Source organism: Phoxinus phoxinus (genome assembly GCF_949152265.1).
Source record: "Phoxinus phoxinus genome assembly, chromosome: 9".
Classification (NCBI taxonomy): Eukaryota; Metazoa; Chordata; class Actinopteri; order Cypriniformes; family Leuciscidae; genus Phoxinus; species Phoxinus phoxinus.
Window position 1 is genome coordinate 9,261,375 of NC_136884.1, and position 11,710 is coordinate 9,273,084.

An 11,710-nucleotide genomic window follows, 5' to 3' on the forward strand; every position below is an offset into this window, starting at 1 on the left:
TTTTTGTAAATAGCACTTTGTTAAAAACATGCAAAACGTAAATTTAGATTTTAAATTAATAGTAATGAGCTAAATCATGGCTGCAACAAACTGAACTTGGATACATAATATTATAATTAACAAACTTATTAATAAAACTTTAACAAAAAACTAATACAGAAATAAGTGCCTTCATAATGACTTTACGGGAACGTTTTAATGTTTGCCAGGCTGTCAGAGATCACGCAATGACGTAATTTCCTAAAGAACAACTGTATCGGTCTTTGAAATGAACTTCGAAAGAACCGATTCGCACAAACGAGTCAGGCTTCTTATCATTAACGACCATCACCATCCCCCACATACAAGTGGCGTGAGAAAGACCCCTACTACAACAAACCCTAGACAGATTTCTCAATTTACTAGCCAAGTTATTATTTTAATTACTAACATCTATTTTTATTTAAACTGTATCTGTTCCATTATTATTGCTATTTTTTGAGTTGAATTTTACAGAATTATGTGACTGATTTTAAATGATTATTAATAGCAATTGTTACAACGTGTATTTTAATCTTACAAGTAGGATTTATTTTTAAATTTAATTTAATAGCCAATGTGACTAGTCATTCAAATTATTATTTTTTCATTCTTAGTACCGTACCTACTAGTAAAATTAAAAGCATGACTTAATAATGGCTAGTAACTAAATCAGTAGTAGTACATTTAAAATATTTACTATCATGTATAGAGGAATAAATGTCAAACGCAACAATAGTACATGTAGACTAAAATGTCACAACATCATGAATATTCAATATTCCCTAAGGGGAGCACAGAGGAACTGGATTTGTCAACCAGCAAAACAGGCTTTCTGCTCTGTATTTCAGTCAGATACAAATAATTAAATGTTTCCTGCTGTACAAGGCAATGTCTATTGAGAAATGGATTGTCAAGTTGAGTTAAGACACTGCTATTAGCTGTCAAGCAACAATTCTCTTCATGGTTTCTGACTGAACCTGTATGCCACATATTGAATCACTCCTCATGGTGAGGTAAAAACCACAACACTTTGTGAAATGCACATGACATGCATGAGTGTGATATTCAAAGAACTGAAGAGACATTTCACCACACAAACAACCCAAATTTGATAATCACTCCCTTAAGGTCTTTGTTTGTCCTAGAAATAAATCTGTTTGTTGACAACAGGAGTCTAAATCTTAAATTTTATTAAGAGATATTTCCTATACTGCAATATATTTATATACCACCATTCATCATAAAGTAGGGGATGAATTTAACATCTTACAAATTCATTTGTCTTTTTTTTTTTTTGTCAAAAAATGTTATGTTTCTCATGGAATTAACAGAATTATATAAAGACAATCTAACACAAAACAGCGCTGGTAGAACAACTAGCCACACAAATGTGATGTAATCTACCATGACAAGTGTCAAATAAAACGGCATGAACAAGAACAAATAAACAATGAATTTCTGCGCTTGATGGTTTTTTCGTAAAACTGTACAAAAGTACCAGCAGGTGCAACAAACAATTGAAAAAGGAAGTACTGTTTCGATCACAGTTATTCATAGAGGGCTTAACGCTCGCCCCGTAATGCATTGAAAGTATATCAAAGTTTCAATACGCTACTGTCATTAATGTAAAAGCAAGTATGTTCACTGCAACGTTCTAGTTGAATCAACATGTTTTTAAGCCCCAGGGTCAATTCCCAGGACGTTGCAACAATTACAGACTGTGGTGTTAAAAAATGGTTAACGAAACTAGTGAAGAGAACCTGAACGGGTGTCAATGTCCACATCCAAACAGACAACAATTATCTAAATTAATAATACCACCATGTTAATTAAACTGTCTAAATGTCATCAAATTCAAATTTGCTTACAAACTCTACAGTTTATCTCGAGCTGACCTACTAGGCATTGTAACAAATCAGGACAAGAACATCATGGTGAAATCCTATGTTCCAGATCCTATAACTGTGGTAGTAGTGAGAGATGGCTTATATTGCTGGGTTAAGTCAGTGTCTCGTTAAGTCTTGACATACGTAAGCGCGCTCCTGTGTCTGTTCGTTTAAAATGGATATAGGTGCAGGAGACTGGAAGTAATGTTCATACTCCACGGGTTCCTAGTGAGACTCTCCGTTGAGCGAGGAAACCTCCCCTCGCGGGGACGAGGATCTGGAGATCCCCTTCTCTGTGTTGTCTGAGTTGGATCCGCTCTGGCTGTGGTGGTCTCCAGATGTCGCGCTGGAGGACGAGCTGGAGGAGGGCTTAGTTTTCTCCTTAAAGTCTGTTATGATAACCGTCAGATCTCCCACTGTCACTTCCAGATGCTGTGCGCTGCTCCGGTCCACATTTTTTAACCTGGGCCTGCAGGATAGAGAGCAATAAAGAACAAATCAGATTTGCTAGTCTTGACTTCACTTGAGCTGAATAAAGACACTATTGCCTTCTGTAGAGCTGCTTTATTAGATGAATTGATGAACTTTGCAACATTGACACCGTTGTTGAACTGAATCAACATTAAACATTCTGACACTACTGTTTTCTGTAGAGAATATGAATTGTGCTAAATTAACACTTATTTACCCGTTTATTACCGTGAAGCTGCTTTAAAACAATCTGTATTGAGTAAAGCACAGCGGCCTTGGTTTTGCAAGCATTTTCTCATCCATAGGCAATTAAAAAAGACTTAGGGAGGCAATGAACTAATGCGCTAAGAGATTAATCATGACATCAGAAACATTGATTTGAAGACTTGCTTGGCATACATAAACGTATATTTGAACAAAGCTCTGTACTTAACATTTTTCATGAGGAACTAAATGACATTTAAAATGCATACTAACATGAAGTAAAAATACAGTACTTTTTTTAAAATGGAGTAAAAACAGCGATATGGTGAAATATCACAAATTTATTCACCATCATTACTTCAGTTTTCAGTGTCGCATAATCCATCAAAAAATCATTCTAATATACTGATCTGGTGCTCAATAAACATTTCTTTTTATTTTAAAAAATATTTGTAAAATCTCTGTCACTAAAGGGAGAAAAGTGTTCTATAATTCTCATTACATTGTGGCAGGTAAAATATTTTGTATATTGAAATAGTTTAAAGATTTTAAAGAGAACAACCATATACATTACAGTGTGAGGTACTGGCTACGTAAAATGCTAAATAAACTAGTTAATTTGTTTGGGGGAGTAGGAACTACTTAGTAAATTCATAAACACAGAGACCGTATTGCAATGTTTCACCTCATTTTCTTGTGGCTGTTCTTTTTCAGTGTCGGTGCTCTCTCATTCTTGTCCTTCTCCGTCTTTTCCTTTTTCTCTTTCTTAGGCTGTGTGGGTGAAGCAAACTGCTGTGTGACTTGCTGGGCTACCAGTTGGGGAACAGGACGAGGTTTCCTGTGAGGGAGAAAAAATAGGAAAGTGTGAGAGGCGAGAAAGTGAGATTTCTCAAATCGGAATGACAAGCTCACGAGGGCCAAATGAAAAGGACTATGTGGGGGAAAAACAAGTTAAAACAAGCAAGTGTTGTAGCCAGTTGAGAAATCTTGCCTGCACTGTGTAATCGGAGAAGAATGTGTTTTTTCTCAACAGTTAAGAAACAGACACAATTTCACTCATCATTTTATCTTTACAGCAGGGAGACAAAAACCCTAGTAATTCAACTTCCTAATACAAGCTAATACATCCCTAATATACTAGCTTTCCATGCCTAAACATGAACCTTAATAAACAAAAAATGCTTTAAACATTTTATGTAATAATGTACCATGCATCAAAAAAAAAAAAAAAAAAAAAAAGGAACTAGATTGCAACACTAGATTGTGCGGAGTAAATTACATATTACACAAATTAACATCTACTTGGTATGAATGATATACTAAGAAAAACCGAAGAGTGAAAAAAATAGCCCTTGCTCTTATTTTAACAGATCAGTTGTAGCGAACCTGATTAACGACCTGATGGCTGTGGCAATTACAGATTATATCTGGACCTACGAGCTGACCTACCCATACTGATCTCAGATCAGAGCTCGGGGTCAAGTCCCCTCAGTAGCGTGGTGTTTAGAACGACTGTTGCTCTAATGTCAAGAACAACAGCTGTTACACCAAAAACAGAGCAGTATGAAGGCCAGCATAGTTGCTGTCTGCTTTGCCAGCACACACACAGTGATTTTAAAAACAGCTTCTCAGTATCTGTGCACTGGTGCAATGTTTACGCTTTCATCCATAACCCCCGAGTGCTTTGGGAATAGCTAATTAAGTCACACATTGTGAAATTAGGACATCTAGAGCTTTAAAGCGGAGCAGCCAAGAACTGGTCATTAGCATTGATCCTGAGCCCAAGGCAAGTGAAAACGGCCATTATTAGTTTGTTGTTGTTACCTCGCTGCATGTCAAGACCTGGCTGCTTGCTGTGGACTCGTAACACCCGTCACACTCAGCACTGTTAGACGTGCCATTCAGAGTAAATCAATCGATCACTTTGTGATGCATTTCCTCTGTGCCAGACAAGAGTAAATCGGCCTTAACATTGCTGATCCTGCTTATTTCTGAATGTCTGTTATGAACGAGTGAGATTTTGTGAAATTACTCAGTCATTAGTCACTCTTCATCTCACGCATACATGTTGCAACTACGCTTTTATATAATCCAAGCTATTTGGTAAATACTGGGTATATTTTTGCAATAATGACTCACTGCAATGACTTTATATTATCCTGCTTCTTACATGGCTAATTTTTAAATAATGTACGGACCAAATATACTGACACATCCGGTTTCTTTCTCAACTGTTCACTTATGACATAACCGAGAGAATACTTGCCAAGACGGGTATTTTGACATAATCTTGTGTGTATGTGTCCGTTTAAGCACTATTAAACACGAAAGAGGAATCAATTCGATGTTAGAGCGCTGTTAGAGCAAGCCTTTCGCACGCTCTCTGCGGAAGCATTTGGGTTTTCACCTCTTCTTCTGCATTTAAAATAGTTTTGAATGTGTAAATTGGCAAGACAATGCATCCAATCATCACTCTATGATGGTTAAACTTAACAGTTAATCCATGCATCATATGCGTGCCGAACCGTGGGGCCTGGTACAGACGGATCACGGATCAACTGCGATTCGTTGCACCACTAATAATTAATGAACACATATCATCATGATTGCTATCTTTCCAGAGATGGAGAAAAATCCTACTCTGGTAAGTAAACGTGGAACCGTGGCCAAATCAGTCAGCAGGACACCGGGATTCTTCCTGACTGACTGCAAGCTGTGCAATGCCAAGTACGTTCGGGTCGGAAAATAAATGCCGTCGTGTCAGACTTGGGTCTAATTTTATCAGGTCCGTCTCAGGTCGGGTTTTTCTTTTGAAAAAAAATGTATGCATGTTGGTTTCGGGTAAGAAGTGATTGGGGTCAGGTACAGAAATCCAGCACATCCCATAGACTTTCAAGTTGTTTTCAAGTTTGGATTTAAGGTCTGGACCAATTCATGTGTAAAAATTATTCTTTATGCTCCCTCCCAACCAATCTTTCACAATCTGAGCCTGATGAATCTTGGCATTGTCATCCTGGAATATGGCCATGATGTGTCTTCCTACATGGTTGTTTAAGAAATAAAAAGCTACACACTCCAGCAATTAGGGTTAGAAGAACTGTTGCCAAACACATAACATGCTAACATAATCACTGCAATAATTATCCAATCATAGACTCTTAAGCATTTGGCTATTTAAATCCAAACAGCGACTTATTTTTGGCCGAGTCTATATACAATATTAAAATGTAAAAAATAAAAAAGCTAACTGATATTGTGTATTCTTAGCAAAATGTCACTCAAGGCTGAGGCTCTCACAATATAACTTGGCATCTCATACATTTAAGTCAGTTTCAGTAGTAAATGAATAGATTCATTTAAAATAAATATCATATAATCATGTCGATGTCCGCTATTATGTAAGCACAGTAACCAATGTGTCAACAAAGATGTCTTTTCTTACAGAAGTGCACAAGCAACAACATTTTTCCCACATTACGGTGTTAATTCAGAAGCACACAAGGGCTACGTTCTCTCCTCTTGAGCCAAGAGTCTCTCAGATGTGTTCATATCTGCATGTTTGTATTATGGTGTAATGACTGTATTGGGGAGGCTTGTGTACTCATGGGCTTGAGCGATGGGAGGGGACACCATGATTAATGCGCTACACTGTGTGAACATGCAGTCTCCATACTGCTCCTTCCTTCGCTTCACTGCCAAGCCCCGTTTGACAGATGGCCCTCTGCCTCCCACTGTCCCACCTCTCCACACTCCGTTTTCGGCTGTTCTTTCCAAGCATTTGCGTTTTCTTTTAGCTGCTTTTCAAAATCCCACACTGCAGTTCCACATTGCTTCTCCCTCGCTTTGGTATCCAGCTTTCTCTCCTTTCATCAAAGGCTCATAACTGTCAGAATCAAAATGAGGTCAACCCGTTTGAGACTGTATGGGCATGTGCTTTTGCAAAACATATGCACAATTTCTCTAATAAATGATAACAGGCTATTGTAATTACTGAATACTGTGGATGTTTTATGTGGCTTTTGGTTTATTTGGCATTGGCATGCTGGGAACGCGTTCTCAGACTGCATTAGTTTCGCCTTTTTGGGCAAAGAGACGAGAACTCACAGTGCAGCACTCTGGGTTTCTGCACACATGCAATTAGAGAGGATTTCACATGCTGCTCAACTCCTTCAAATGGCACACTGTAGTAACGGACTAATATAATGCCTCCTTTCCTATATACATATAAAAATAAATATTTCAGATTTTTTTTTTTTTTTTTTTTGCATCATAGAGCATTAAAAAAACATGACTATGACTGCAAAATATGATGGTTAGATTCATGCTTTCCTCAGTAATCATTCGCATTTGAAATCCTGTTTGTCATCACCTCGCTGACACTGACAGTCATGAAGGATGTAGTCGGTCCAGTTCTCTAAGCGATACCCCTATAGAGCGCAAAGGTTATGTCAACAAATTATAATCGACTGCCTTAAATTTGTTGTGACAGCACAAATGTACATTAATGTCAAGTCAAATAGAGCTCCAATGTGAAACAACATAATACAGCATTCTTTTGCTCAATCTGTCATTGCGAGAGGTCGAGTAGAAAGAAAAAAAAGCACTTGGTCTAGAGGGGACATTCTCTCTATTTGTGGTAATTGAATGGTATAATACTGCAGAGTGAATACTTTTGCTGGGGGGCAAAGAGTGTCGGTACACTGAAATTAGAGGTTTGCCGGCAGGTTCTGTGGGTCAATGGGGGAATGGCTTAAAATGCTCAACAAGAAGCTCTGCAGCTTCATCAATTAACTGTCAGTCTGTCAGCACAAGGTAACAACTAGGTAAACAAACCACTCTTCGAACAAGAGCAAATATAGCCAGTGTCGAAGCAACATTAAAAAAACATTCACTTGTATTGCGTGATTTTAAAGAGATAATTCACCTTAAAATAAAACTTATGTCATAATTTTTTCACCCTCAGGTTATTCTAAACCTGTATGACTTTCTTACAATGTGTGGAAAACAATAGATATTTTGAAGACGGTTCCACCTGTTTTTGTCCTTATAATGAAAGTTAATAGAGTCCAAAATAACACAGAACCCCACTGACTTTCATTGATTTGCCAAAAAAAAAAAAAGAGGATGTATAAATTTTTCATATCTTGCTGAAAACCATGTCTTCTGACCCAAATGGAATATCTGACAAGATGGCCAACAAACATGCTCTAAATTAACCCTTTTATCATTCACCACACATCAGTCAGGCTCAGCTAAATCGTGGCCTTATAAAACATTCATCTGCCATCCGCTGCACACAACCGCAATTTATACAAACACCCAGTTGTCATTCACATTTGACGGTTGCTTGGAAAGATAATGAAGCAAAAAGCAGCAATCAGAATCAATGCATGTTCTTTGCGTTTCCGTGTACAATTGCTTTCCAAATGCAGCAGATTTATTGGAGAAAAGTGAACACGCGGTGTGTCAAGAAGCTCTCCATTCTTCGTAAATGAATGGCCTGCGAGTATCACACAATCAAGAGGACATCATCATTAAAACCCATCATTTGTGGCCGTCTCCGAGGCATTAAAACAGGGCAGATGTGCAATCATGGGTTTATTTATGGGTATGAGTGTCCGTGTGTTTGTGTGAGTGTGTGTGTGTGTGCGCGCATCCTGATGTGATGATGCCGCCTCTGATGACAGCATTCTTGATTAAGCCGTTGAATGCAAATGAGTTCAGGCCGTCTGGACGCCAGCTGCTGCGGTGGCCTGGACGAGTGACAGCACCCCACCCCCACATAAAAATCCTCCGCCCTCCCACACGCACTTTTGCAGAGAAAATTAACATTTGTTGGCTTCAAATAACTGCTGTAATACTTTAATTCAGCAGTGGTAATAAGATCTGAAACTTGAAAGATAATTAAAGCTTTATAAACAATCTCCCTAAAGAAAAATTATCATTATCTGGTGCTGTTGTTGAGAGCTGAGGTCTGTCATCATCATCATCATCATCATCTGCTTTTAGTGTGCGTTTATGTTCCGAAACGCAGATGAGGAATGCTTTACTTCCTGACCTGATCTCATCTTAATGACATAAGGGAAATAACTGACTGCCGACTCAGTCGCTGGCTGTTCCAAAACAGGATTTTTATGACGGATAAGATGAAGGTGAGAAAATACGAGCCCATTAAATGTCTTCTTTGATGAGGTCATTAGCACTCTCTCCTGGATCTCTGCCACAGGATAGATGCTATCTGTGAGGCCGATAAAAGCAGAGCACAGGCTGATACCGACTGTAGATTCTCCGTAACAAACACGTAGGTCTATTGCGTACGGTAGGACCCCCTCATTCTCTACAACCAATTAAAATCTCAGATCTCTTGTTATCCTCCATATAGAATCACTGTAATATCATCCGAAAGAGCAATCACATTTAGGGCTGGAACGACACTTCGACGTAATCGATTACGTAAATTAGTTGATATGCGTGGAATGCATTGATTCCTCTCACAGTTTGTTCCCCAATGATGGCGGCTCACGCGAAACATGCAGAGAATCAGCCGTTATTACAAAAATAGAGCCCGATCTAAAGTGAGGAAATGTTTGACATTTCAAACCAAGGCAGCACAACTTGCAAAAGCATCTAAAAATAAAAAAATAAATAGCAAATGAATATAGGCTTTAAGTCTAGGCTCTGTTGTTAAGCTTTAATGTTATAGTAATGTGCAAGTAACTGTACGTACACACCGCCGCCAACTTGAGCTTTCAAAGCTACCGCAAGTCATTCATTTTCAATGGCTTCTCTCAGCTGCAAAGGAGCGTCAAATCCATTGGCGTCGCGTTTTGTGCGTTTTGAGCGACCAGAGCGTCAATCAGAAAGTTGAAAGTAGCTCAACTTTATGGTAATGAGCTATGACGCGGTTCAGCGGCAAAACGCCAACAACCAATCGGAATATAGACGTCATTCGCGCTGGCTGATTCCGGAGAAACATACGATGTAAACTTTCGTTCCTACCAAAACAAAATCTCTGAGTCCGACGTCTTCTCCGCAAATACAATACAGCAGCACCAAACACAACAACTTTGAGGATGATCCATAATGATCCAGTGATACACATTTGAGGATGAGCACAACTTTTATTGGAAATATTTACGAATGCTCATTTTAAGCGGGAATGCAATTCATTTGCTCACGGTAACACCGATTTGACCAATTGCACTAGATGCGAATAATAACAATAGCAGCTAATTATTTATTTTTTTTCTGACCAAATGTGACCATAAAGGCTTTCATTATAAAAGGTTTCTAGTGTCAATGTATTGCTTGTTTTTTCTGTTAACATTTCATGTTGTGACACTTCTCCCGCTGTTACGTCAGAACGGCTAAAGCGTCAACAAGCTTCCCCGTACTTTTTGACAAGCGTCCTTGATAGGGCGGCCAGAGCTTCTTTGCAGCTCAAGTCGGCGGTGGTGTGCGTACAGAAAGGGCTCCCATATAGTTTTCAGCATTAGCAGATAAATGTTTTTATCCTTGCGAAACGTTACGACTATTCGATTGGGGAATTTTTTTTTTTGTTCCAGCCCTAGACAAAATATCAGTGAAAACGTCAGAGCTGAAAGCAACAATCGGCAGCACCAATGCATTTTATGGGCAAAAAAGGTCCATTGTCTATCGGCAATAGCGTAGCAACATAAAGCATAGCTCACACAGAAGTCACATTCAAAGCAGGCAGCTTTCTGTTAGTCAACGCAGCAAATTCACATTACCAACTTGAACCAGTTGCGAAATCGGTGTTGGGAAACAAATTGACATGCATTGATTTCGACCATGAAAATTCTCAGAACAAAAGTAAATTTGACCGCATATTTAGCAACAGCTTTACCCAAGCATTAATTCTTTGAAAATTAATTGCTTGTCCTGCTGAATTTGTTCCTCTACATTAAAAATGCTCTATTACACATATTGCAATAGGCGGTCTATTTTCATCCTTCAAATCACTAACATGCTTTCAACTGGTCTTTACCAAACACATCATTACATCAAGATGCTTGGAAACACTGAACGATACAAGCATTTATCTTCCAATTTTACGACATGAGTAGATACTAAGGGTAGGATTGGTGCATCCCAAAGTAGTTTGAACTGCCAAAAGAAAAACTTACAATTATTTGCTTATAGGTTGTTGTGTCATGACTTGCTAATGTAACTTTTCTAGAATTACAAATTAACTGAAATACACCCCAATAACTTCTGAAATAGCTTAAATTGAGAAGGATTTAATTTATGTTTTACCAACAGAGCGGTTTAGTAAAGTGACACTGATTGCTCACATTTGTTCCTGGGGTTATAAACATTGTATTAACTGTGTAATTATTAATCCTCCACACACACACACGGTTAATGGCTGAGTCTCAAAACATAGTGAGCTGGCTATCAGGACTGCAATTCTGGCTATCGAATAAAGTCAAAATATGACGTCCAGTTAGGCTGCTCACTAGATTTGAGAATAGTTAGCATTCAGATATCGTGTGGCACTCACCGCGTTGACGTTCCCTTCCTGACATCGCACATCATGCATTTGAACGCTTCGGCGCTGTTCTTGAATGTACACACGCTGCAGTCCCAGTAGCCGTCGTCAGAGGAGGGCTTCGCTTGTCGTTTCGGCCTTCAAAAAGCAAAACAAACAGAAAGAACATCACATCTCGGACTGTAGAAAGCTCCGTAACACATATGTGATTTTATCCATGCAAAAAGTCAGCCGGAGGCCTGCGCAAGCGACGCGTTCTTTAATGAAATGACACTTTAGGTTGATAAAACAGCCAGTCCGCCATGGTGGCCACTCTGTTGCGTCTTTCTCATTCACGCGCGCTGCCTAATGGTCTGTTTCGAGTCCTGAGATGGCCTCGAGTGTCTTGAAGCCACGGCTGTGGGAGTTTCTTTCTGTTTGTTTTTACCTCGTCGGACTCCTCTTGTCTCCCATGCTGCAGAAACTTTGTGCGAAGCGTGCAGGCACAGCCGCCTCTCGCGCTCTGTCCTCTCTCTCGCGCGGCTCCCAGCTGTCGTAGAAAAACTCCAGCGCAGCGGTGGTCACGTGACTGCGCTCGACCAATCCAGCGTCGATTTATTTTCTCAAAAGTAGGGTC

At 39.1% G+C, this 11,710-nt stretch overlaps 1 protein-coding gene across 1 annotated transcript; it reads right to left on the bottom strand.

Annotated features, from left to right (window-relative positions):
- Positions 1 to 1,194: 1,194 nt before the first annotated feature.
- yaf2 (YY1 associated factor 2) lies at positions 1,195 to 11,710 on the bottom strand. The gene is made up of 4 exons (XM_079624351.1): positions 11,522 to 11,710; positions 11,107 to 11,232; positions 3,268 to 3,420; positions 1,195 to 2,376 (listed from the first exon to the last, which is right to left on the bottom strand). The coding sequence occupies exons 1-4, from the start codon at positions 11,545 to 11,547 to the stop codon at positions 2,133 to 2,135; spliced, it is 549 nt and encodes a 182-aa protein (XP_079480477.1). The 5' UTR covers positions 11,548 to 11,710; the 3' UTR covers positions 1,195 to 2,132.

Coding starts and splice junctions, on each gene's coding strand:
- yaf2 (XM_079624351.1), bottom strand. CDS start 11,547: ATGGGAGACAAGAGGAGTCCGACGAG. Junction 11,233..11,521: donor GACAAGAGGAGTCCGACGAG/GTAAAAACAAAC, acceptor TGCTTTTTGAAG/GCCGAAACGACAAGCGAAGC. Junction 3,421..11,106: donor AGGAAGGGAACGTCAACGCG/GTGAGTGCCACA, acceptor TCTCCCTCACAG/GAAACCTCGTCCTGTTCCCC.